This window comes from Hippopotamus amphibius, chromosome 10 (assembly GCF_030028045.1).
Source record: "Hippopotamus amphibius kiboko isolate mHipAmp2 chromosome 10, mHipAmp2.hap2, whole genome shotgun sequence".
NCBI lineage: Eukaryota > Metazoa > Chordata > Mammalia > Artiodactyla > Hippopotamidae > Hippopotamus > Hippopotamus amphibius.
In genome coordinates, this window is record NC_080195.1 from 49,778,499 (window position 1) to 49,805,564 (window position 27,066).

General features: G+C 39.8%; 1 protein-coding gene across 1 annotated transcript in view; it reads right to left on the reverse strand.

Moving 5' to 3' along the window:
- SLC49A4 (solute carrier family 49 member 4) overlaps positions 1-27,066 on the reverse strand; it is a 95,809-nt gene that overhangs the window by 67,353 nt on the left and 1,390 nt on the right. Inside the window, exons 2-3 of the mRNA XM_057697785.1 lie at positions 19,458-19,551; positions 1,231-1,496 (exon numbers count right to left, since the gene is read on the reverse strand). Coding sequence (XP_057553768.1) covers positions 1,231-1,496; positions 19,458-19,551 — 360 coding nt within the window. The remainder of the gene's footprint in view (positions 1-1,230; positions 1,497-19,457; positions 19,552-27,066) is intronic.

Below are 27,066 nucleotides of genomic sequence, written 5' to 3' on the forward strand. Positions count from 1 at the left end.
CCTCTGAGCTCTCAAAGCAATTATAGGCCTTTGGTTTTAGCCCTTACCACCCTGTTTTACAACTGTTTGTCTGTATCCTGTGGGACACTGTAAGTTCTGTCTGGGCAGGGACCATCTCAGTGCCTAGCACACTGAGAGATACACAGGAATTCAAAATATATTCGTTAAATTAATAAGTAAATACGTGAAATAATATGAAGTTCATCATAATCTGGTCCTTTATCTTTCCAGTCTCATTTTCTACCACTTGCTACCTACACCCAAACACATATTTACACTACTCTAAGTCACACCAAATTACGGTGCAGTTCCCTGGACATACTGAGCTCTCTCCTACCTTCTTCGCTGTCTCAATTGCTGTTCCTTCTGAAAGGAATACCTTAACCTACTTGAACATCCAGTGAACTCCTATGAAATTCTTAGTTTTAATTATCACGTTCCTAGTGAAGCCTTGCCTGACTCCTCAACTTCCTCCCAAAGCCAGGTCAGTTAGGGCTCCCAAGCTCTTATGCCCTTATTTGTATTACAATGATCTCATCAGTGATCTTACCAATTCCCAGTGTTTAGCACGGTCCTTGGTATATAGTAAACACAAAAAGTTTTCTGAATGCAGAAGGAAATAATAAACAGGCATGTGGGGAGAGGGGATATATATATAAGGCAACCTAAGAGTGGACTAGGGCTTAACTTTAGAAATAAAGAGAAAGGACTCAGGAGAATGTTCTGAAAAGGTCAAATAATATTCCTTATTAATAGACTAAACATACAGAGTGTAGGAAATGAAAAGGATCAGTTGTGGGTGATCTAGGTTTATAAGGTTAGAGAACATGACCAATTACGGGAAAACGGCAAAGGAGAAAATGGGCTTCACACCTGCCGACAGATGCTTAACAAACATTTATCAGGGATCATGAGGTTCTGTTTTGTATAATCATATCTAGAAAAGACACCAGACAATGGGTTATACAGTGCTTAACTGTAAACAGATGGGAAGTGTAAAGTTAAGAAACAACCTTCCATGTAGCAATAACACATTTTAAACTTAATAACTTCCTAGAAAGGGTAAGTTTTAAATAGGTATCTCCACTATATATAAAAGGAAAGCACATATATGAGCATGCATGGCTCAGTCCTCTATTTCATAAGAAGTGATCTAGTATACAAAAAGCAGAATGAAAATGATGGGGATAAAAGACAACACATAACAGGAAGCAAATAAACCGCAAATACCTGCATATAGTACAGTCTCTATGCGATCCTTAATGTGGGCCCTGCTATTCTCTGAGGCAAGAAGAGGCGCTGTCCCATTGGGAGCTGGAACAACGAGTGGTCCCACTAAAAACGCACATGCTCCCCCAAGATAACTGAGCATCGAAGCAATGGCTGTGGCCGTGGCCCGCTCGTCTGCAGAGAACCATGTGGTGGAGAGGAAGGGAGCTGCGTTCATTACAGTCGGACCCGCCAATCCATTTAACAGCTGTCCTCCGTGGATTAGTCTGCAATCAAACAAATCAAAAGGCTGTGAGGTAGCTGAGACAGGCATCTTCTAGACAAAAAGAAGTTAGCCAAACTGCAGTCAACCATGGCAATAAGAACACATATCTGTAAAGAATACGGCACACCTGAAAGGTAAAGGACGGTGACTCTCTGTGGGGGAGATCAAATACAGCAAGTCACCCCTTACTCATTTCACAGATATTTACTGAAGCCTCTGATCTGTGCCACGTACCAAACTAAATACTTCCAATAACCTTGTTTCATGTGTTATCACAGCACTATGTATGTGGAAGCTATTATTATCCCCACGTATTGAGATGTGAAAGCCTTGGCTTGGAAAGATAAAGAAACCTGCCCAAGTGCTAACAGGCAAAGCTGAGACTTACAGCAGGTCTGACTCTCCAGTCCACACTCTATTAGACTGCCGCTCACAGAGACCTAGGAAGTGCTGCCAGCCCTACAAATAATACAGTTAGTTGAGCTCAACATTTCACACCTACTCTGTGCCAGGTGATGGAAATACAAAAAAGAAACTAATCATTATAGAATCTTCCAACGGGAGAGGAATTGGTTGAGGGATCAGAGGATGTGGTCTGCGTCTAACTAGTTGAACGGCCCTGGGGAATATGTCTGTGTGGGATTCCATGCCTTCTCCTGAAAAACGGGGAGATTAGCTTAAATTCAATATGCATGCCCTGTGCATTTGTGAGGCTAGGGTACTATAATCACAGATCACTAGGTCCCTTCCAGTCCCAATTCTCTGACCATGACTTTAATTGTAAGGGTTAGTGAAGAGTCGTTTCTTGCTTCCATTCTTTCTGTTCTCCTCCTATTTCCTCATGACTCTGTTCAGCGCTCTGTTCTGTTCCCTGCTGAACAGGGAACCTGAAAACTCTTTTCCCACATTTTTTCCTCCACCCCCAAAATATACATTCACATTCAAGAGTAGCCTTGAAGGAGAAGAGAACTCAGAAGTCCGAAAAGCACAGACAAGAGAGGGAAGCGAGTCAACCTCTTCTGCCCTGGAGGCAGAGGAAAGGGAAGAACAGTGTATGTGACACATACATGATACTAACTACTTTTTCTTCCCATTCCTTTGCTTTTCAATCACCATATGGGTGTCAAATCCTCTTTTTAACAAGTACCACCTTGAACTACTTAGAACAAGTTTTTGGAGTGTAGAATAATAAACAGGCATGCGGGAGAGAGGCAGGGCCCTGATGCAGAAGCATGAGTGAGTGGGAAGTGAAACGTGAATTACGTCTGCTCAAATCTTTGTAAATGTTGGAAAAGTTATTCCAAGGCAAAATAGCTTCAAGCATCATTAATATTACTAAATTAAGAAAACCAAAGACATTTAAAATTTTTCTTGTGTGAGGGGAACTATTTTCTAGATGACAAACAATTAAACTCTTTACAAACCAAATGCCAGAGGATCCCCAGCTGTCACACAGCAATTTCATCATAGAAATATTCTCAGGATGCTGTCATTAAGAGGTTTAACCATGACTCCCTTAACGATGACTCGTGATGGTACAACAATCAAACAATGCACGATGGCTCATAAAGCTGACTGCTTTGCTATTTAACACCTTTAATGAGGTGTTCCTGAAAGACTCATCTCATTTAAAAGGAGAAGGGTTGGAATGAGTAAATTTTATTATGCTTAAAAATGTTAAGACTAAGGGGGGGGAGTCAAGGAAGGGAGGGAATACGGGGATATGAAAAAAAAATGTTAAGACTAGAAGGAGAACGTGGAAGAAACTATTAAAAAAAAAAAACTTGATAAAACAGTACGAATCCTGAAAGTTAAGGTATGAAACTCAAATTATTGCCATGGCTTAACTCTTTGCTACCTCTCAGTGCAATCGTGAATAGACTATTTTCCAAGCAGCAAACAAGTCACAGAACATGTGAGCTTGAGATAATGTAAGAATCACCCAAGTCCAGTTTACTCAATTCTCAGATCAGAATATTTCTCACTACAACGTGTATACCTGCTAAAGTAGGTACCCAGAGCACGTACGGCACTGGGGACATTTCAGATGGCCTCTAAGTCTAAAAGGGCACTGAACTTGAGGGGCCAACCTAAAACATGAATTGTCAAAATGAAAAATCACAGTGAAAAACATGCTGACTTGGTGTTTAAAAATTATTCTAATTTAAATAATTATGTGCTTTTTTGCATCAAAAGTCATCATACACAAATGTACTCCTCATAAATGAGCTCAGCAGGAGGACTGGGGCCTACAGGATCTTGGGTTACCCTCCGAACTCATGGGAAACCTGGCAGGGAGATTAAGTCCCTGCTCTTCTTAGCATCTTTAAATTTTCCAAAACTTAGTTCTGTTCCTTCTAGCACTTGTATCCTAGAGTCCCTCAGAGCTTGGCTCTTACTAACCGGTTATAAGTACTGCCGTCTGGTAACCATGGCATAACACCAGTCTGTAATGTAAAGATTTTCATGTTTGCCTGACACTGGTTTCTGTCATCTACCACTAATTTACCCTATTTTATGAAATGAATTTGTAAAAATATATCTAAAAATAAAATTCAGTTATATATAAAATCTAGTTTTCCCATTTAATAGTAATGCAAAATTAGAGGGTTTGTTTTTTTTTTTTTCTGGAAAAGTGCTGGCCTTAAGACATAATAAAATCATACAAACATTACCATAAATTCTTTAAAATGACAATTAAGGGGAGAAAATAATTATAAATTGTTCAATACAAGCTGTATTATTTAATTCACTCAACAAAGATGTACTGAGTATTCACTGTGTATTGGGTAGGCACTGTGATAGGAACAGGTATACGGGAATATAAAATTAAAAAGCTAAAGCTCTTTAAGTAAAGTAGTTGAAGAGTCACCGACCAGCATTATATCAGGAATATAAAGAAAAATAAGACGATAATTAGGCCTACGCTCTGGGTCCTGTGACAAGAGTACCAATGGAGGTCCCTGCAGGCCCTCCTTCTCCTCTGACCTCTGGTTCTGACTGACAACATCAGGGGCTTCGCGAATATGCACGTGGATCTGAAGGTCCAACTCCATCCAAGCTCAGCTGCCCCTCAGCTACTCCTTGTGCCTAGGGAGTATACCCCAGGGATGCAATTCACTCTTGGAACAACAGCCCTGGGAAAGAGGCATGTTGCAGGGACTGCTGGGGTCTTGTGTAGCTAGAAAGTGGTGATGGGCAGGGCAGACACATCTCTTTGGCCCTACAGACTCCTCGCCCCACAGAGAATAGCAAAGCTGAAGGAAAGCCAGAGCGGAACCCTCTCAGGCATGGAATCCAGGACAAGGACCCGTTGGCGGTACTGGCAACAACAGTGGGGTACAGAGGGGGGATGGTCTGGAGGGCTGTTGAGGTGGTACAATAGATATGGTTAAGTGAATGACGGAATATAAGGGGGTTACCCATAACTTCCTAAAAATGTCCAATAAGTGGCTGACCACAGGTCACAAGCTAAGGAGAGAGGTCTGAGAAGAGAGACACATGTTGGGGTTGGGAACAGACTCTGGAGAATATCAGTATCTTTTAAATAGTCAGAGGAAGAGGAGTCTAGAAAGATGACTGAGAAGCAGCAATTACAGACGCAGGAAAGAAAGCAACCAGGAAATACGGGTGTCATAGTAACTAAGAAGAGAAGGGTTTAGAGAAGATGAAAGTGAGGTGCCAATAGTTTCAAATCAAACAGAAAGAGGGTTTAACTGAAATGTAACCACTGGATTAGGCAACAAGGAGGTCTTCATGATCTGAGCAGAAGCAGTTTCAGGAGACTGTTGAAGATGGAAGTGGCGACATGTGAGAAAATGGAAATTTACATTCAGACTGTTCATTCTAGTTGTTAAAAACAGATGCCAGAACAAAAATTAGGTATATGAACTTGACAGTGTGAAAAGGAAAAACACCCAACTTAAATGAACAGTCTGAACCGAAAAATCTCTTCCTTCACATGCTGAAAGATAAATTGCTGTGACTGTCCTAATGCTTTTGAAGCCCTCCTGAAAGAAGCTGGCTTTCAGAATCTTATGTCTGCCCACCTGGGCTGACTGTTAACACCAACATAGAACAACAAAAGAGGTGTGATTCACAATCTTCCATTAAGTGAAGTAGATCACATAACTTAATGTTAATTTTTCTGTCATCACTACGTGATTCAGTTTTATTTTGCAAGTATCAGCTAAGTTCCTTGCCGGTAAGGCTCTCGGCTTCTAAACTCCCCAGAGTGCCTCCCAGAGTGTGAAGGCAGTGTGGACGCTCCCCCGGATCCAAGTGCAGGGTAGTGGGGTCCCTGAAATATACAACTAGCCTGCACTGTACAAACCCCCCAAGGTCCCACCATATACATCACATCGGTTCCACCTGTAAATTTTAAAAAGCATATACTCAGCAATACAAAAAACAAGATGATTAATATTTGGGAAACAAAACTCTTAGAAAAAGACACTGAGGGTGATAGGAGCAAGGCCAAGGCTTCAGCACTGTCTCAAGCACAGCACACCTGGGGAGGGCAGGCAGACGTCAGCAGCGTGAGGACGTAGTTTTGTCTCCTGGGCAATAAGCTCTGTAGCAGAAAGGGGGTCCTCTGGAAGCTGACGACTTAATTCAAGGGGTCTAACTCTTGCTTCCTCACCTGAAACTTCTCTCGCCTGATGAAGATGGGTGTATTCACAGTTAGGGGACTGCAGGTGTCCTGACCTTTGCAGGTCAAGCCATGACAGCTGTGCCAAGGTGCAGGGGTGCTGCTCTCCTTCAGGCCAGTCTCCTCTCGCAGGTCCCTTAATTTACTCCCTCTCCTTCTCTCTCCCTCCCCCACCCAACTTCCTTTTCTTCTCGTTTCCCCTGGGTCTTTTTTGTCTCTTTTTTCTCCTTACCTAGCTTCTGCCTACTTCTGAGACCTAGTTTGTGCCATCCCCACAGGCCAGGTGGAAATAGGAGAACTTCCCTAGCGGGCTGAGAAGAAGATTAGATCAGAGCTTGGGGAGTTTCTCCAGCATCAGCAAAACCAGATGGTAGAAGCGGGAGTGGCCCACCAGCCACGGTACTGCAGGAGGTAGGCCTGAGGACACCGAACACGGCTTGGCCATGTCTGCCCCAGCCCACCTCAGCCCTCAATCACTGCCCCTGCCCGTGAGAGTCCGAGGCGCAGGGGTGCGTGGTGTGGCATCTGTGCCCAGCTGCATTCCTTTTCATACGATTCAATAAACTATGGCTTTTCAAACAAGTGCCAATAGCTGAAGTTCAAACTGAAGACCTGTAAGTTCATGTTTTCTCATGTACTTGACATTTTAGCTTGTATTTAATGATATTCTGGTATCCCAACCTTTTGCTTTCTGACATTCTGGAACAAATACCCATCATTCTTAAATTATTTTCTACTTAGAATAATATGATGTTTTAGAATTAGAATTTTTATAGTTGGAAGAGACTTCAAACCTCAGCTTGAGAACCCACCCTCTTCATTTTATAGAAAAACTGAGTTCCAGAAAAGCCAATAATACATTTAAAACTACACTTATAACTTACTTAAACTTTCCCTTCTCCAAAAAAGTATTCGTGGGGGGAGTTCCAAAGTCATATAACTGGCTAATGGCTAAGCCAGGACTAGAAATCAAAATTAAATCTGATTTCATCAGTTCACAAATGGCCTCTTCCACATGGCCTCATTCTGAAGGTTCTCTGTAACTAACAGTAATGATAAAAATCACTGATTATTGAGATAACCCCAGGTTCTCAGATCCAAAGGCATGCAGTAGCTGGCATATTTTTATTCTTTGCAGAGACATACTTTATATACCTTTATTATGGCTTAGCACTGGGGATAACATTAGAAAGTTGGCTTTTTAGAAATTGAGCAGGTATTTCCTCAGTGTAAGTCCAGCATTCTTAAATTCCATGTATTTTTAATATGAAATGACTTAGAACCCATAAAAATACTTACCTCTAACAATCAATATGCCAGTGGTTCACAAGCTTTCTCCAAATTCCCAATTCCTAATCATCCTGCATCAGAATAAACTCATGTGTTATAGGATTTCCTGGATATTGAAAATGGTCTAAAGTGCTAGAAATAGTTTTCCTTTATTTAGCCCAAGAAGGCAATAAAAAGGGTCAGAGATGTTATGAATTAATTATAGGAAAAAGGAAGTTAGGAAGGGAGAAACAGAACGAAATGGTGAAAAGGAATGAGCTTTCTAAAGATTTTTACCATAGCCTCAGCTTTCTTTTATGAAAATCTATTTCCCTTTTGTTCCTTTTAATAATTTTGGCCAATTATGATCCAATTAAAAATATCTACTGCATATCTACTATGGTCGAGACACCTGCAGCTAGACACTAAAGGGAATATAAAGATAATCATAGTCTTGGCCCTAAAGAAGCTTATAATAATAACTTACCAAGTACAGTTATAGAAAGTTCATTAAAAAACATAGTGAAAAGAATATTGGGTTAGATATCAAAAGACTCAGCTTTTAGCCTTAGCTAAATTTATTAACTGTATAATCTTTGGTAAATCACTTATCCTCTTTCTGTTTCAATTTCCCCAAAGGCACTTTATCTCACAGGATTTTTATTAAGGCCAAATACAGTCATCTCTCAGCAAGGCACAGGGGGAAAATGGATGTAGTTCTGGTCTGAGAGACACTAACCTCCCCTCATTTTGTCTCATAATGTTTTTCTTGTCTCATAACTGTCATTTTGTCTGCTTAGTTTAAAAGTATTATATACATACTCATAGGAGAAAAGAAGTGCATAGAGAAGAAAAAAAATCCATATATTCAATAATTCAGTAACTCACATAACCACTACTACTATTTTGATTTTTCAGTCTTTTTTTCTTTCAGTTTTTTATTTTTTTCAATGCATCTCTCAATCAAGACGTAGGCACAGGTAATCATAGATATCATATTGAATATACAGTTTTATGCACTAAATCATTTTAACTTTCAAGTCTACCATAAGCATTTTCTCATTTCATTCTTCACAATTGTATTGTTAATGCCTCCATGGCAGTCTATCATACAGATGTACAGAAACTCACTTAACATTTTCCTCATGTTTGTTACTTATTTGTTAATATTAATAATGCTGTTGTTATAATCTTTGTATGAAAATATTTGCCATTTCCAACCTATCTCCTTAGGGTCAATAAGTCAAAGGGTATGAACATTTCAGGCCTTAGGAAAGAGACCTCAGAGTTGTATTTGGGAAGAGTCTGTAGGAATGCACATTCCCATAAATAGTGGCCGACAGTGCCTGCCTCACCAGCACTGAGTACCTCTATTTAAAAAATGTGCACATAAAAATAAAGGAAAATAAACGTGTTTAATTTAACAGAAAAATTAAAAATACACACATACACACAAACATGGTATGTTAGTTTTCTATTGCTGTTATAACAAATTACCACAAACTTAGTGGCTTTAAGACAACATTTATTCCCTTATAGTTCTGTAAATCAGAAGTCCAACATGGAGCTCACTGAGCTAAAATCAAGGTGTGGCCCCGCTGTGTTCCTTTCTGGAGACTCTAGAGAAGAATCTACTTCCTCACCTTTCCCACCTTTTAACAGCCGCCTGCATTCCTTGGCTCCTGGCCCCCTTCCTCTATCTTCAAAGCCAGCAACAGTGGTCTGAGTCCTTCTCATGCTGCATCTCTCTGATGTCCTCTTTTATCTCTTGTTTAAGGACTTTTGTGATTACCTTGGACCCACCTGGCTAACCCAGGATAATCTCTCCATTTTAGGGTCAGATGATTAGCAAACTTAATTTCATCTGAGATGGTAGCTCTCCTTTGCCATGTAACGGACAGAACACATTCATGGGTTCTGGATATTAGAACATGGACATCTTTGGGGGACGGGGGTGTTATTCTGTTTGCCACACTTGGTAAGGCCAAAAGGCATCTTCTTTTAATCTGCAATTCTTTTTTGACTACTGGTCTTTGTTTCCATTGGTATATTGCATTTTTTCTTATTTTGAATGAGTGATTCATATATTTATGTGTATTATTTACCTGTTCTTGCCCTTATTTTGACAAATATTTTTTCCTGTTGGTCAGTTTTGTTTTAAGCTTAACAATCTGTACACAACAATTTGTAAGTGGTCAGATCTATCCATTTTCCTCTTTATAATTTTCCTGTTTTTCATGCTTTAGAAAAAAAGTTCCTATGTAGAGATCAGACAAATATTCCTATATATAGTGTTCCAACTAAATATTTAACCATTTAGTTCATCTGAATTTATTTTGATGCATGCTCTGAAACAAGGATCTAAATTGATCTTTTCCTCCTGAATTGTGGTAGAGACAATCAACTATTCCTGTGTCCATTTTCTCTATTTTCCTTTTAGTTGCAGAGCACCCCAAGTTTGTGCTGGGGTATGCTACAGTCTGCATATCCAAGCTCCCCTTGCAGTGAGGTAGGGCCTTGTTACCAAGTTTGGGTCAATGTGATGACAGTGGGAGGATTTCAAGGTCACCTCTGTGAGGATAAAATGTTCTCCCTGGTCTCCCTCTCCCTCTTCCTATGGGATGAAATGTGACTACAGTGCTGGTGAATCCACTCTGGACCGTCCTGCCAAGGTCATCTCCCTAGGGGAGCAACAAGGCAGAGGGAACTCAGGTCGCTTTGTAGAACACAGCTGCCTATGCCTGGCGCACCTGCCAACTCTGGACTACCACATAAGAAAGAAATACTATCTTGTTTGAGGCATTATATTTTGAGACTCCTCATTATAACAGCTTAACTGATCCTTGATTGAGAACTTAGATCCGGAATTAGGATTCTGCATTCAGAAAGGCACAACATATTTGGCACTGACTTAGCGGTTAGGCTGCAGACTGAAGAGGCTGGTGACTTGTGAGATGCAGCAAAACCACTGCTTGTGATTACCTGGAACTGGCTGGAAGAAAATCAGAACGTTACTCTGTTTCCTGCCCCTTGCTGCTTTCAGGATGGCACCAGAAGAGAGATGAAGTCAGGCAAGTGTTAGCTGGTCTGCGAGCATAGATGGAAGGGACAAGAGCTCTGCTAAGCGAGTTTCTCTGCCCAAGGCCTACCATCCACATTTAACGAGAATCCAGGAATTTGAAGTCTCAGGTTGCTTCATGTCCTTAAATGGTAGGAAATAAAAAGTCCTTCAGAGCCTATCTAGCAGCAAAGATCAAATTAAAGGTGTTATTTTCCTACCCAGGCCTAACTTTTTCAGATGGCATCCAGGCAACCATCACAAAATTGAGGGAGAAGGGATGGGCTGAGCACAAAAGCCAGTAAAGGAAAGGAGACTGAGCAGGTGTTAGAAGCACAGCCAGAAGTAAAAACCTTTGGTGAGGCTGCATTTACATGAACTTACTGGATGTAAACAGAGCAGAAGCCTACTAAGTGTTTGAGGGAAATGTATCACCAGAGGCATTACAAATTGGTTCTACAAAGGTTTACGATTGCTTGATTCCTAAAACAACCCTCAGGTCCCCAAATCCGTACCAGGCAGAAAGTGAAACACAAAAGCTGTGTAGCCCCTACGGATGGCATATTCTCCAACATTCACTTTAGGTGTATTCACTAAGAATAATGGACCAAAAAGAGCCTTCCGAAGGACAGAGCCAAAAATCACAAAGAACAGTCCAAGGAGTTACTCCCAGAGTACCACGAAGACCTGATAGAGCCAGAGATTCTGGATTTTGAGTTGGGTGTAATAACTGGACAGGACTGTGGGTTTTCTCCTTTGAGGAAGGATGAATATGTCCCTCGCATGGGAAGAAGGGATACAGGGATTCATGGAGACACTTGATAGCAGAGACTACTGTCTCCTTACATCCATTCTCCCTTTCTTTTGTTATAGCAGCCATGCATTTTGTTGTTGTTGCTGTTATTTCTTAAACTTATTTACAAACCAACTTTGTTACCTGGGACAGAGGACAAATCCTCCCATTTCTACAAAAGAGAAATCAAATATGACATTCCACGGCAAAAATGACACTTCCATAATCTTCAACAGGAGGAACTTGTTTCTAGCTGAGATTTCCTACCCAGAGGAACAATGCTTAATTCAGTGCCTTGTACCACTATCTCTGTTTATGCTGTAATAGCTATATCTTTTTTTTTTTTTCGCATCCTTGCATTTTATCTGGGGTCATGGCTGCTGAGCTACATTTCCAGCCCCTCTTGCAGATAGGTATGGCCATGTGACTAAATCTGTACCAATGGGATGTGAGTAGAATTGATACATTCAACTTCCTGGTCATCACCTAAAGATGCAGTCACTTGCCCTGGATGTCCTATTTCCCCTTCCTATGGGCTAGAATGAAAGCATGATAATGAGCCAGCTTTGACCACCTGGACAAGGATATCACCCCAGGGGATGTTAGAATAACAATAAAGGAACTTGGGTCCCTGGAACAGAGCTGCCTACCTGCCTGGAGCAGCCCACTATCTTTTAGCTTATTTCTTGGGAGAAGAATAAACTTCTATTTATTGAGCTTGTGTATTTTTGATCTCTTTACACAGCTTACCTTATACTTTACTAATACGCAGCCTGTCAATAAATGTTGACTGCCGAGTTATGAACTTAAATAATGAAATCTGAAATTTGTGAACCAACATTTGTTAAGTACGTCTATTATGTCCATTTTCCCATTCTCTTTTCAAAAGTGCTTATATTTTTAATATTATTTTATAAGTTAGGTATCATATTTGCAACACATACTTTTCCTAGTTTGTATTTTAATTGTATGATTTATTTTGGAAGCATGAGGCTTCAAATGTTTATGTAGTCAAATCTACAAATCTTTGCCTTATGATTTTTTTCATTGTTTTTATGCTTAGAAAAGTAATCTCTTCAGGGATAAGATTCATTTTCCCTTACACTGTTTCACTTTAAATATGAAGCTCATCAATCCATCAGAAACATATTTTTAATGCATACTGTATGGTTAAGTATCCAATTTTTTTTTCTAATAGGTAATCAGTTTGCCCAAACACAAAATAGATAAACCTATTTAATAAAATACGATTTATTTAGTAACCCTACTGATTTATGTGTTTATTATTATATGTTAAATTATTATCAGTGTCTACTGCTGGCCTATTTCATTCCTGTAATCATTTTGTTGCAGATAAACTAATCTTTTACTTGTTTGTTCCTTTCCGTATTAATAGGGAAAACAATATACAGCAAATCTTTATTCAGAGGAAAAGAATACAGGCATTTGCAACAGATTTGGAATATATTCTTCATACCTTTCAACTCAGTTTACTCTGAAAATCCTATCAACGTTTGTGATATGATCATGTACAGTAAGGAGAGAGCCTCATGAACCAGGGAGGGGCGCCCAGGGGACTTCAGGAGTTCTAACCTGGGTGACAGGTACCTGGTTGTCTGTTTTACGATTATTTCACTAAACTGTACATAAATGTTTTCTGTACTCTTCTATATGTATACTATATTTAACAGCAAAAAACTAAATTTAAAAATTTACGTATGATATTATGGGTCCTTAGAAGAAATGTCTCAGAAATAACCACGTTCTAAAGACAATCAAAGGTGAAAAAAAAGTGTTTTCCAAAACTCTAAAGATCATTTTACATATCTTCTACTGGCTTTCTCCCCTGTTAAATGCTTACTATGAGGAATTTATCTCCTACCAGTCTTTCTTATCTGAATCCCATCTGACCATTATGCAGAAATACATTCATAAACCTAACCTCTGGGGTTTTAAAAGTCAAATTGGGGAAATAAGATTATTAAATGGAAGATAAATCTTAATCTGCTTTAAAATAAGACGATAAAAATATTATGTGATTATACTGTGGAATAGGCAAGCACAATGCAGTTACCATTTATTTATTTAATAAACTTATTTATTTATTTATTTTTCTTTATTTTTTTCCTTTTTTTCCTCTTGTTTATTTTTTAATTTTTTTATTGGCTGTTTTGGGTCTTTGTTGCTGCACACGGGCTTTCTCTAGTTGTGGTGAGCCGGGGCTACTCTTCATTGTGGTGCGCGGGCTCCTCATTGCCGTGGCTTCTCTTGTTATGCAGCACGGGCTCTAGGTGCATGGGCCTCAGTAGTTGCGGCACATGGGCTCAGTAGTTGTGGCGCATGGGCTCAGTAGTTGTGGCACATGGGCCTAGTTGCTCTGCAGCATGTGGGATCTTTCTGGAGCAAGGATTCAACTCGTGTCCCCTGCATTGGCAGGTGGATTCCCCACTGCTGCGCCACCAGGGAAGTCCCTGCAGTAACCTATTTAAAGTGAGGATGCTGTGTACCTAGAGCAGTCATTGTCAAACTTAAATGAGCACAAAATTAACTAAAGGAGCTTGTTAAGACTAAATGAGTAGGACTGGGGTGGGGACCAGGCATCTGTATTTTTAATAAGCACCTAGTCTATAGACCATACTTTTAAAACAGACTGATCTGAATCCTATGTATTTTACAGAGCAGAGTCTTCATTCTTAAATCTACCAATTGTTCATTTTTATATCAAAGGGTGTATATTTCTATATGGGGGAAATTTACACATAACCCTTCCTTGCCTTTCCTTCTCTTATTCTCATTATTGAAGATCTGATGTGGTCATTTCAGTTTCTCTTAACTAGTGTTTTCAGTCCAAAAGGTGATATATGCATATGGTAAAAATATTCTCAAGCAGAGGAAAGAGTATAAAATAAAAAAGTAAATCTCCTTTCCACCCCAGACTTCTAGAGTCCCAGGGATCTGTGATCCCTGCCCCAGGAAGATACCACATGCCTCAGAACAACTAAGCCAGTGTGCCACAACTATTGAGCCTGCACTCTAGAGCCTATGAGCCACAACTATTGAGCCTGTGTGCTGCAACTACTGAAGCCTATAAGCCTAGAGCCCATGCTCTGCAACAAGAGAAGCCACCACAATGAGGAGCCCACGCATCACAATGGAGAAGAGTAGCCCCTGCTCTCAGCAACTAGAGAAAGCCCATGTGCAGCAACAAAGACCCAGCGCAGCCAATAAATAAATAATTTCCCAAAAAAAAAAACCACCAAAAAACCCAATGATAATGGTTTCTTTCAGAAACAGTCCTTGCCAAATACATCCCTCCCACTTTTTTCTAAGCAAGAATATATTAAACATAATGTTATAAACTTTGTCTTGGAGATATTTCCAAATTAGCACTTACAGAACTTTTACTTCCTTTTCACAGCTACATACTATTCCACCACATGCTTCACCATCACTAGTCCTCTGTTAAAGACAGTTGGGTTGCATCCAGCCTTTTGCTACTACAAGCAAAGCCACACAAACATGATTGTCCTTGCAATCAGGCAGAGCTTTATATGTGGGCTAATTTTCTTTCTTTCTCTCTCTCTCTTTTTTTTTTTTTGGCCATGCCGCACAGCGTGTGGGATCTTAGTTCCCTAACCAGGGATGGGACCCACGGCCCCTGCATTGGAAGTGTGGAGTCTTAACCACTGGACAGCTAGGGAAGTGCCTGGGGGCTAATTTTCTAGAAGGACAAGTACGTGCATTTTGAATCTGATAAATGCTGCAAAAAATGTCCTCCGAATAGGATGCCCCAAATTACTTGTGCATCAGCAACGCCTATTTTTCCCTACATCCCAACACAGCACATTATCATACTTTTTCATCTTTGTCAATAAATAGGCATATAATTGCTCTTTTAATTTTCATTTCCTTAATTGTGAGGAAGTTGTTGAGCATCTTAAGATTTATATTTCAATTTCTGTAATTACTTGCTCATATCTATCACCCATTTTCCTACTGACTTGCTATTTTTCTTATTAATTTGACAGAGTTCTTCCAATTCAGGAAATTATCCATTTGTCTCACTGTTGCAAACATTTCATAGTTTTTAACTTGTCTTCTGACTTTGTTTTATAGTATATTTAATCATGCAGATATTCTAAATTTTTATGTAGTCAAAAATATTAAGCTTTTCTATGGCTTCTGGGATTTGTATCTTAGTTGGAAGGCCTTCCCCATTTTAAGATTATTAAAAGCCAGTCTCATTTTCTAATACTCTATCGTTCATTTTTTACATTTAAATGTTTGATCCAATTGGAATTTACTTAAGTGGTAGGGCAGAAATTTAGCGCTCTTCTTCTACTTCCTTTTTCTTTTTTTTTTTTTCAGATAGCTAAGCAGGTATCATTTAGTAAACAATTCATCTTTTCTGGTATGGTCATTTTAAATGTAATACCGCCAGCTACAAAGCATTTCACAATGGAGTATATTTCTAGAAAATTTATGTATACTAGAACCATACTATTTAATTACCTAACACATGTTAGTAATCTATTTTTAATATTAATGAAAATGACACTAAACTGAAAGATATGTTATGGGAATCACTGGATACACCTATGATTAGAAGCACAGGTGTAATCACTGGATTACACCTATGACCTCCTATCAGTTCACCTTCTAGAAGTCCATAAATTGTTTACTGGGCATGCCATGTCATACTTCACGCTATAGTGTTATGCCATCCAGTGCTATAGAGCAATGCCACCTGTAATTTTTTTTTTTTTGGTATGATTTGCTTCCCAATCATAGAAGAAATACTTTGTAGTTCATTATTCTAAGTTCCTTATTTATTTGTAATGTTAATAAGAGAAAAGTGGCAAAATAATTTTTGTTGAATTTTCACTGGTACTGCGGAGATAAAAGAAATCTCAATACTATGAAGAGGTCGGACACAGGAAGGCGGTAATAATAGTTGTGATTGAGGAAAGGGCTTGTCGGAAAGCTGCTACTCTCATGTCTTAAGACTTATAGAAGCTAAAAATACAGAATGTGAAGGGTGCAGGGACACTATTCAGGAGGCTGGGTCAGAAGCTCAAAAAGCTCGAAGTGAAACAGGGGCACAGAAACAGAGTGCTACATGCTCGTTTCAGTGCTGGTCAAACGCATATTAAGTCTTTATCCCTTCCTGCTCAGTGTCAGATGGAGACTGAAGCTTAAAAGTGGTGATCTATTGAAGCTGTTAGTCAAAAGATGTATTCCAGTTGCAGCATTTTCATTTCAGTACCTGTATATGTGCAGCTAATAACAGTGCTCTAAAGGAATATCGTATGGACATAAAGTGAAGTCTCATTTCAAGGCGATAATAGCCCCACATTCCTTATAGGTGAACACATAAAGACTGAAAATTCAATTTAATACTTTCTTTTTCTGAAAGGTTCAACCTCTTGGAATTCTTTATTTTACTGCTCTTTCTTTTCTTTCCTTCGTTTACATTTCTTTATGAGCCCTATTTCTTTTTCATACCATTTCCTCCACCAACACAGAGTCAACTCTTCATTGTTCCTATAATTTTATATCTGGAAAGGATAAGACCAGAAAGAAGCAATAGAACTGATGGCCCAAAACAGAAGAAAAGCTAACAAAAATACTAGCAGACATTTTTAAAGAATGCATTGTTGAATTTAAGCTTATACTGAAATTTGTACTTAAGAACTGTAGATGCTTTTAAAAAAAACCTGGATATTTGAAAAATTAAGAACGTCTCAAACACAATGAAACTCATCTGTTAAAACCTCACTCAGAAGGATAGGAGATGAGGATCAGTGTTCCACAGGAATTCAAATGATTTTGCTATCTGCCTTTGAAATATGAAACATTTGTACTCTAAATTTTCTGGAAAGATAACATATTTCAAAAAGTTGAAAATGGACATCATTTATTTTGAAAATGAAAAATTCTGCTCCAAATGAAAGTCAACATCTTATATGTAAAATCCACTCCTTCCTCCTCCTGTGTCCCATGTTTCAGTTAACGGAATCAATAATTTCAGAGTCTCCAGAGTGCAACCTCAAACATATCACCTCCCATCTCTTTCTCTCATGTACTCTCTCCCATCTGTGCCATCATTTCCCTTGCCATAACTTCCCAGGGCAAGGAAGTCATTCTGGACTCCTCACTTTCTCTTATTCCTTTATTCAATCAATTGGCAAATCTTTCAAAACACTATCAGAATTTGACCACTTCTCACCACCACCACTGCCACCACTATGGCTCAAGCCACCATCATCTCTCACCTGGTTTATTGCACTAGTTCCCTACCTGGTCTCCTCACTCCTGCCCTAGATCTCCAGCATCAGCCTATTCTCAATAAAGCAGCCTGTGACAATGGTTCTCCTCAGCTCAAAGCTGCTAATGGCTTCCTAGCTCAGAAAAAAACAAGTCCTTACAAGGTCTTAAAGGCCCTAGTCTCACACGCCCGCCACCACCCATAACTGCGCCGGTCTCATTTCCTGCCACTCTTCCCATGGAGTCCCTGGCTCGGCTCCAGCCCTAGCGGCCTCCCTGCCAGGCATGCTCTTCCTTTCCCACCCTTTATACTTGCTCTTCTCTCTGCCTGGAATGTTTGCCTCCTACATAATGCATCAACCATTCATTCCTTCAGGCTTTACCCCCAAAAGTTATCTTCCCAGTAAGGATTTTTTTGGCCCATTTTTTTCCCCTGAAATTTCACCATCCTTCCGCTCACATTTCAAATCCTTCTTTCCTATTTTATTTTTTCTTCATAGCAATACTATATATTTAACTTATTTCTCTAGTTTATTGCCAGTCTCCCCAACTGGAATGTACACTCCACGAGGCAGGGATTTTTCTATTGTGTTTTCTGCTATATTTTCCACCTTCAGAAAAAGAACCTGGCACACAGGAGGAGCTCAGTGAATTTTGTTGAATAAATGAACTAATAAATGAATAAACAAAACAAAAGAATGACTCCCGCTTGGGCTCTCACTGCATCTTTCCTGTGTCCTGCTGGCAGTCTCAACCCGCTGTAATCAATGCTACAGACTTCAGATCAATAGTTTACCTAATATAGGCCTGATCCTACTGCTGCTTAAGAACCTAAGTGGCTCCCAACTGTCCAGTGAGGAATTACAGTTCTCCAGGACGGCATCAATATCCTTCACATTCAGGATACCCTTCTCTAAGCCCATCTCTTTATATTCCATTCTTATGCCTTACCCTGTACACCAGTGTCTCCCGAACTTGAGTAATTTATGGGTCCTTTTTTTTTTTTAATTTATTTATTTATTATTTTTTGGGGGGTACACCAAGTTCAATCATCTGTTTTTATACACATATCCCCGTATTCCCTCCCTTCCTTGACTCCCCGCCCCGAGTCTCCCCCACCCTCCCCGCCCTATGGGTCCTTTTTAAAGCGAAAAATTTTCTCAGTGGCTCTTAAGGTCAAATCCAAGGATCCCAGCTTGATAAACACTAAGAAACTGACATCCTGGCCAATGAAAATGTCTTTTAATTATAGATTATTATTGGTTAAAAAATCTTTTACTATTATAACCAAAAGGAAAACAAAATTTTTAAAATCTTCATATACTCTGCACCCGCCTGAGAATAAATTCATGGACCTCAGGGGCAGAAGAGCTGCTATACAGAAATGAAGCTCCCTACCCATCCCAGAAGAGGCCTGTGTTTACTTGCCTCTGTGCCTTTGCTCCTGTTGTTCCTCCACCCCGGAATATCCTTCCCTAACTACAGTTACCAAAATTCTACTTATCCTTCAATGACCTATTTAATTATCATCTTACAAACCCTTCTTTTCAGGATCCTCAGCCAAAACTTCTCACAGTCTCTTGCAGCGATTTTATAAGTCTTCTATGACATTAACTACATTATTCTTCCTTTGTTATACTATTATTTTCCCATGGTTATTATAGCTCCTGGATAGCATGAAGATTAACTTGTTCTCTTTTTATTTACATACCAACTAGTATAGTGTCTTCCATATGACAACTAGCAAACATCCACTGAACTAATCATTGTGTCAAGAAAAAAAAAATGCCACTATAAAGGTGACCCTCTACTGATCTTAAAAATGGAACTGTTTACTAAAAACTTATAACCGAATATATATCATATACTCATAACAAAAGAGAAACAGGTGGAGAAAAAACTTTAAGTTATTTACATGATTTACCTTCTTTTAAGGTTTAAGTCTGATATAGGTATGCATCTTAGACCAGTTCCCAAAACCATAAGGAAGGACGTCAGAAGCACAGTTATCCGAAGACCTAAAAGGAAACAAAAATATCTGGATTATTTTCTGTTTTCTCTTCAAGTAAGTCAATGTTAAGAACAGAGATTTTTTTTACTCAATCATACTGGTATATTCAAATACAGCTTTTCTCTATAACTTTGTTTTTTTTTTTTTTTTTCCTATGGGGAAAAAAACAAACTCTACATGCTGAAAATGAAATGACTCTAAATTTAATAGAAAACTTGAATAATCACATCAAGGATAGAGGAAAAGGTTTTTAACCCCAGTTTTCGAAATGAATGGCTAGGATGCTTTGTTCAGATATAATACTAAAAAATACAGAAAATAATTTAAAAAGATGGTATTTTAGTTTTTTATCTCAAATATAAAATTTCCAATTTTCAAATGCAAGCTGCTAATTAAAAAAATTCTAAATTTACCCCTATTTTTTAAGATGAGAGACTGCTTTAAATTTTCTCAAAAAATGACAAGTGGCCAATTACTTCTTTTATCTTATAACGAGGACAAGTTTGCTATAGGGTCTTAGGAGGTGGCCCATTAGCACTCTTTGATTATTAATACAATAATAGTCTTCATTTGATTTATTGGATGGCTTTCAACTTATAGAATGATGCTGTTTGTTTGCTTGTTTGTTTTTGGAAAAAAGCATGGTTTAGGGTTTTAGAAGATAATGTGGATCAGATAGCTTTTCCCTTCGTATCCCAAATACGATCAATTATTTTGAAAATGTGTGCCAATGGTCGGTTACATGGATATCAGGGCAAAGAGAATATAAAATGTAAGAACAAGGTAACCAAAAATAGACACAATTGTCTATCTATGGCAGAATAACATAACAGGAGTATATCTTCCTACTGTTGGAATGCTGCACTTCTCTTATTACTGCATTAATACTGCCTTACTGTTTGTAGCAGCCACATCTCAGAGGTGGCTCCCCCTGAGTGTGTGACAAAGGTGGCAACATGTCTTACAATTTTTTCCAAACTCAGCACCTCCTTGAAACCATTTCACAGTGAATAGACTTAAACTGTTTAATGCAAATTTTCTCCTTTTTTCTTTCAGATCTTTCTTTTTTTGGCAGAGGGGAGATGGTTAAATGGTTTTCAAAGGGCTTCTCTGCTTGAAGGAAATTGAAAGTCAACAAAACTGTAATTATGCAGATTAAACACAGCAAGGAAAATAAACGAGATTCAGATCAGGCACACACACACTACATTGAGGATAATTTGTGATATGAACTGAGCTTTATATGATCGGAATATAATTAATATAATTTGGCAGAAGAAATACCATGGAAAATTGTGCTTCTCAGGAACAAGTAATGCATACATACTGCTCATTTACTGCTTCTACTAACAGAACACAGATTTTAAAACCATATTATGGCCACAGGAAATAGACTGTAATTAATAAAAAGAACATTCATGGTCATAAATACCCTAAACTTGCAAAATGTTGCTCTTATAAGGTTATACTGGGTGCCCCAGGAGACAGTGGATAAAATTTGACAGATTTGGGACTATAAAGCTTCTACATGATGTTTATTTTTTCCTAATATGTGGTTTGTAGTGAAGGTAAACAGCAACCAAGTGGGCGGTGGGGCACTGTTTGTGGCCTATGGCCCAAATGACTAGGTTTCCTATTACTCCTGCTAAAAGCTGGCAGACCTTTCTCCTCAATTATGACTTTTATCAAATATATGACAATATACAGCTGATACAAACCTTTAAGAATACAGAAGTTGTGAAAAGCTGATTATTATAAAGCAACCTTGCAGGTACAACTTGTGGCTTGCTGATTTTTAATGGTTGCCAAGTAGTACTTAATCCACCTCAGATGATGCCCAGTTCTGAAGAGAACGCTTCCTGGATCTCATCTGAGTCTTGACAAGGCAGGACTCTATAGCTCCATGTAATCAAAAAGACAGCAGCTGCCTTTGGGAAGGAGAGGAATGAGGACCCCAGGAAAATACACTTATGAGACATCTAGGACCATCATATAAATAGATCCCAAGTGACTACAGTACTAGGATGTGAGTACACAAACCATCTGATGAAAGGCAAGGGAATAATTCTGGAGAACCAAACACGATTGAAAATAAAAATAAATTCTTTTCAAACGTGGCATCCAGACTCTGCAGGAAGCCCCCTTCCAATGGATGAGACAACTCTTTATGCTTGGAACCTATTGGGTACGGGATGAGAGTCTCCACAATCGGTGCCTAAAAACATAATACAAAACTGATTGCAGAAAAACCAAAACCAAACAAACAAAAATCCCACCACACAAACACATCCATAGTGGATGCGTGGAAATCAGTTCTATCTGGTAAAACTGTCCTTCCCAGCCTCCACACTTCCATCAGCTGGAGTGAAGATAAGCTCTGCTTGCTCCTGGCAAGACCCCCTGTCCCTATCCCCACCAGCCACTGCCTTGCCACGCCACCCCAATCTGCCTTGGAGACTACGAGGGCTAATCACATCAGGCCTGTTTTTCCTGTTTACACTGGTCACAAGAGACCCAAGAGTCATAGGTCATCCTCGTCCCAATACGGTCTCAAGCATCCCAAAATCTGACCTCACCTCTACCAGCGCCTCAACTCCCCAAATCTTTCCACTGTGCCTTCTGGAGCGCTCAGAATCAGCAGATCAGTGGAATCCTCCTATTTTCAAGCTGTTTTCTAAACACTGTCTTCCCCTCTTTACTCCTCTGAAACCCTGAGGACACTGCTTCCCCAGCCACTTCCAGATCACTGTTACTCCCTCCTCCCCAGAGCTCCCAGGCTCTTGTCTCTCAATGCTTTGATTTTCTCTAGTTTAAGCAACATGATTACGATGTGCCTTGCTGTAGTTTTATTCACGCTGAGATTTGCTCAGGGTGGTTTTCTTCATGCTGTTTTCTTCTTCTACTGGATTCTTGAATTTCTTAGATTTCTGGGTTTATGGATATCAGCAAATTCGGAAATTTTTCTGCCATCATTTCTTCAATTTTTCCTCCCCATTTCATCTCAATCCATGCCCTCTCCTGTTACCACTCTCTTCTTATCTGTATATTAAGTCACTTAAAATTGTCCCGCTCACTGATATTTGTGGGTTTTTTTTTTCCTCTGCGTTTCACTTTGGATAATATTTATTGCTACATCTTCAAGTTTGCTGATCTTTTCTTCTACCATGTCTAACCTGCTGTTAAATCCTATCCAGTGTATTTTTTCTGTCGCAGACACATTTTCAGTGTCTCAGACACATTTTCATCTCCAGAAGTTTGATGTTGGACTTTTTATGTTTTCTGTGTCTCTTCTTAACATGCCTTCTTCTATCTTCTTGAACAAATGTAGTATATCTACAGTAGCTGCTTTGATGTCCTTGTCTATTAATTCTATCATCTGTGCCATTTCCTGGTCTCGTCTACTGACTGCTTTTTCTCTTTATGTGTTGCATTTTCCTGCTTCTTTGCATGCTTGATAATTTCTGACAGATGTCAGGCATTCTGAATTTTGTTGGGTGATGTATTTTTTTTTAAACTCCTTTAAATATTTTTTAACAATGTTCTGGGATACCGTTATTCTTGATCTTTATTTAGTCTAGAGCACATTTGTCTTTACTGCTGAAGCAACACCCTTCTGAGTATTCAACCCAACCTCCTGTGTGTTATGAGGTTTTCCTACTTTGGCTGTTAGGAATGTGAACTATTCCCAGCTTCCCATGAACTTTGAGAATTGTTCTGCCTACTCCTTTTTGGTAGTCCTTTTTTCAGACTTGAGTAGTTTCCCCACATGTAACTGCTAATCAATGCTCAGCTGAAGACTCCAGAGGAACTCCCTGAAGATCTAGAACTCTCTCTCTGTAAACTCTTTTCCTCTCCAGTACTCTACCCTAAGAAATCTAGCTATGGTGGCCTCTTAGACTTCTCAACTTTCTCCTCAACTTAGGAAAACTGTGGGGCTCTGTTTCAACTACCCATCTCTGCGCAAAGCAATTGTAAGGGTCACTGTCCTGCTCTACCTGTTGTCCAATGTCTGAGAACCACTGTTTCGTACACTTTGATTTTGTTTTCTATTTTTAGTTAAGATGGAAGGATAAATCCAGTTCCTGTTACTCCATCATGGCCAGAACAGCCTTTGATCCAATTCTATCTGACTGTCATACTCGCCGCTGCCTGCTGCGGTTGTCTGCAGACCTCCACATACCTGCCTCCACGTCATTCGCCTTCATGGCTTGAAACTGTTTTGACTCATTATTACTCCTGAGGACACTACTTCTTTCATAAATCTGGTGATTTCAATACCAGAGAGGATACTTTCAATATCCTGGCCTCTCAGTCCCCTGACTTCTTATTCCACAACCATGCCCTCCACCCTACCTCAGTCGTCCACTCTCTTTGTTATACTCTGACCTTGTCTTCACCATAACTGCATCCACGACATAATCCCAATTTGAAGCATCCCATTCTTCAACTGTGACCTCCTCTCCCTTCCACTCATTCCTTTTAGCACTCTACATTCTTCATTCATTGGGAATGACAATTTTGGAGCCTATGGCTTTTTCTCATCTGCCTCACGTGTTCCCTTCTCTTCTTTACACAGTCTGGATTCCGTGGTCTGTTGTTATACTGCTCTCCATGTAATCCTCTACTCTGGGCCTGCACTTCTCTTAGTCCTACACCTGGCAAACTGCAACGCTGGTGATGTCTCTCTCTGCCAGCTCTGCCCATGCCTGTGCTTACCCAACAGAACAGGCTGGAGGAAAACAGCCATGCTGACTGGTCTCACTTGAAATTAATGCCCAGTCACCTAAAGCAGCCCCACTGAGCTGCCCAACTATCGTACTACAATTTCCTAGTCCATGTGTTCTCTCCTTTCCTAGGAAATAGTATTACAACTTTTCATGTCTCTTCAGTCTTCCAAGAATTTTGCTATTTTCTGAGAACTACAAAGATGACTCCCACAAGCTCCTACCACCCACCATGTGCCTCTGTGTCTATACACTCCATCTTTTCTTCCTGTTACTACGGAAGAACTAGCCGTCAACACTTCTCTCCAAGGCCACCCTGTCTACTTGTGCTCGGGAGGGCTGCATCCCATTGTGCTTACTCAAGGACACGGCTACAGCAGTTCCTCCCAGCCCTCCAGCATTGTCAACTCCTCCCTTTCTGCTGGATCCACTAGGATACTGCATTCCAGAGATATGCTTTAGTATCTCTTATCTTTAAAAACACCTTCTCAGTAGCCACACTCCCCCGCTACTCCCTCATCGCTCTGTTGCTCCTTACAGTGTAAGTGTCTGAGCTAACGTCTACACTCCTGAATTCACCCGGACCACTCCAGTGAGACCATTCTTCTAAAGGATATCAAAGATCTCCACGTTGCTAAATCTACTCTCAGTCCTCACTAGCTGGTTCTTCCTTACCTCCCCAAGTTCTGAATGTTGGAATGCCCCCTGGGCTCAGTCTTCTGAAGCAACATCCCTTTCCAAGGGTGATCTCACTCAGTTCCAGGACTCTAAATACCACTATAGGTTGACAAATCTCAAATTTATGGCTCAGGGAATAAACCGACAATTTAGCTTGTCCTGTATCTAACAGGCATTTCAAATTCCTGATCTGCATGCCATCTACCCCCAAAATGCTCCTTCTACAATCTTCTATATCTCAGTAAACTGCAGCTTGATTCTCCCAATAACTATTGCGAAAAAGTTGAGAAACATCTTAAATCTTCCTCTTTCCTCACACCCCACCTCTGCCTATCCATCAACAAATACTAGTGAGTCGACTTTCAACATATCTCTGGAATCCAACCACTTCACAAATCCTTCACTACTATCACCCCAGTTAGAAGTCACCATCAGCCCCATGTGAGTTGTTCCAGCAGCCTCCCAACTGGTCTCCCTGCGCTGACTCTTGTTCTCAAGACAATAGCAGGGTCAACATTTTACTCTTTGCTCAAACCTTCCCGGGGAGTAAGCCCTCCTCACTCCTTCATGGCCAGCATCCTTACAGAGGCCTAGGAGGCCCTGCATGAATCCAGCCTCTCACTACCTCTCTGGCCTCCCCTCCTACTGTGGTCTCCCTTAATGGCTCAACTCACCCCACAAGCCTCGCTGCTCTTTCTTGGATATGCCAAACAGGTTTAGGACCTTTGTCTTTGTCCAAAACAGTCTTGTTCAGAGTTGACAAGGCAGGTTTCTTTTTTCCCTCAGGTCTCTGCTCAAACACACATTATCAGTAAGGCCTTCCCTGACGTTCTACAGAGAGTATCATCCAATCACATCCCCGTTCTCCCTTGCCTTGCTTCATTTTTCTCTAAAACGTTTATCACTGTCTGACACACTAAATATTTAATTTTATTGTTGTTTGTTGCCTGGATCTCCTCACTAGAATGTAGGCTCCTTGAGGGCTATCTCCCTAGAGCTTAGCACACATTTAGGTACTATCTCCTTGTTGCAACTTTCTTCACTCGGCTTCTAGGGCACATTCACTCTTGTTTCTCCTATCATCTCAGTAGGTAGTCCCTTTTCATCTCCTTGCTGCAAAATGAAAAGGAGTGAGAGTGTACAAAACTGATTTCAGGAAGACAACTGGTCTTCTACTAAGTTGGGTGGGACCCGTGGCAGCAGGAGGACCAGACCTACCCTCTAGAGAGAAAGACACTTTGGTACCCAGGGATGCCTGGAGCTTACTTCTATATATGCAAATAGGACACGTGCAGCAGGACAGCCAGCATATGAAAGTGGACTGGCTTTCTCCTACTGAAAAGGAAACCACTTCCTAAGTGAGAGAATTTTAAATTTATTTTTTGTTGCTCTAGCCAACAGAAAACATAAAATAGAATTCACCATATAGTCACAGAAACTCTGGAAGAACTCCTAAAGTAACTTATTTTGTAAAGAGAATAGGTAGTCCCTAGTTTATCTGGCCATGGATAGTAGATATAATAAAAAGAACAAAAAATAACATTTTTCTACCATAAAAACAAGGTTGGCTAAATTTAGGGAATAATATTGAAAAATGCTCCTGATAAAAAGTTAACAAAAAGAAACAATAAAATAGCATTTCCCCTTATTCAGCCTTGTAAGGAATGACAGAGGAACTGTCACAGATTGAAGGAGATTAACAAGAAGTAACAATTAAATGCAATTTGGGACTGTCGACTGAATCCTGGAACAGGAGAAAAAAAGACATTAGTGGAAAAACTGGTGAAATCCAAATAAAGTCTAAATTTAGCTTAAAAACAAACAAACAAATGCAAAAGAAACCTCAGTTGAGTACAAGAAATCCTTTCTCAGTATCTAGCATATATCTCTGCCTAAGTACTTGCTCTACCTGGAAGTTCCACACCTTCCAGGGCTGGACACTTTCATCATTAGAAGGTTCTTCCCTGTATCCCTTTGAGTTACAGCCCTTTGTAACTTCACTCGGTTTAGTTCTTCCTTCTAGAACTATGCATATTAAGTCTAATTCCTCATTTACTTGGTCTTCACATATTTCTATTCTGCCTGAAGTTTCTTTTTGAAGTTTGACACACCCAACTCCC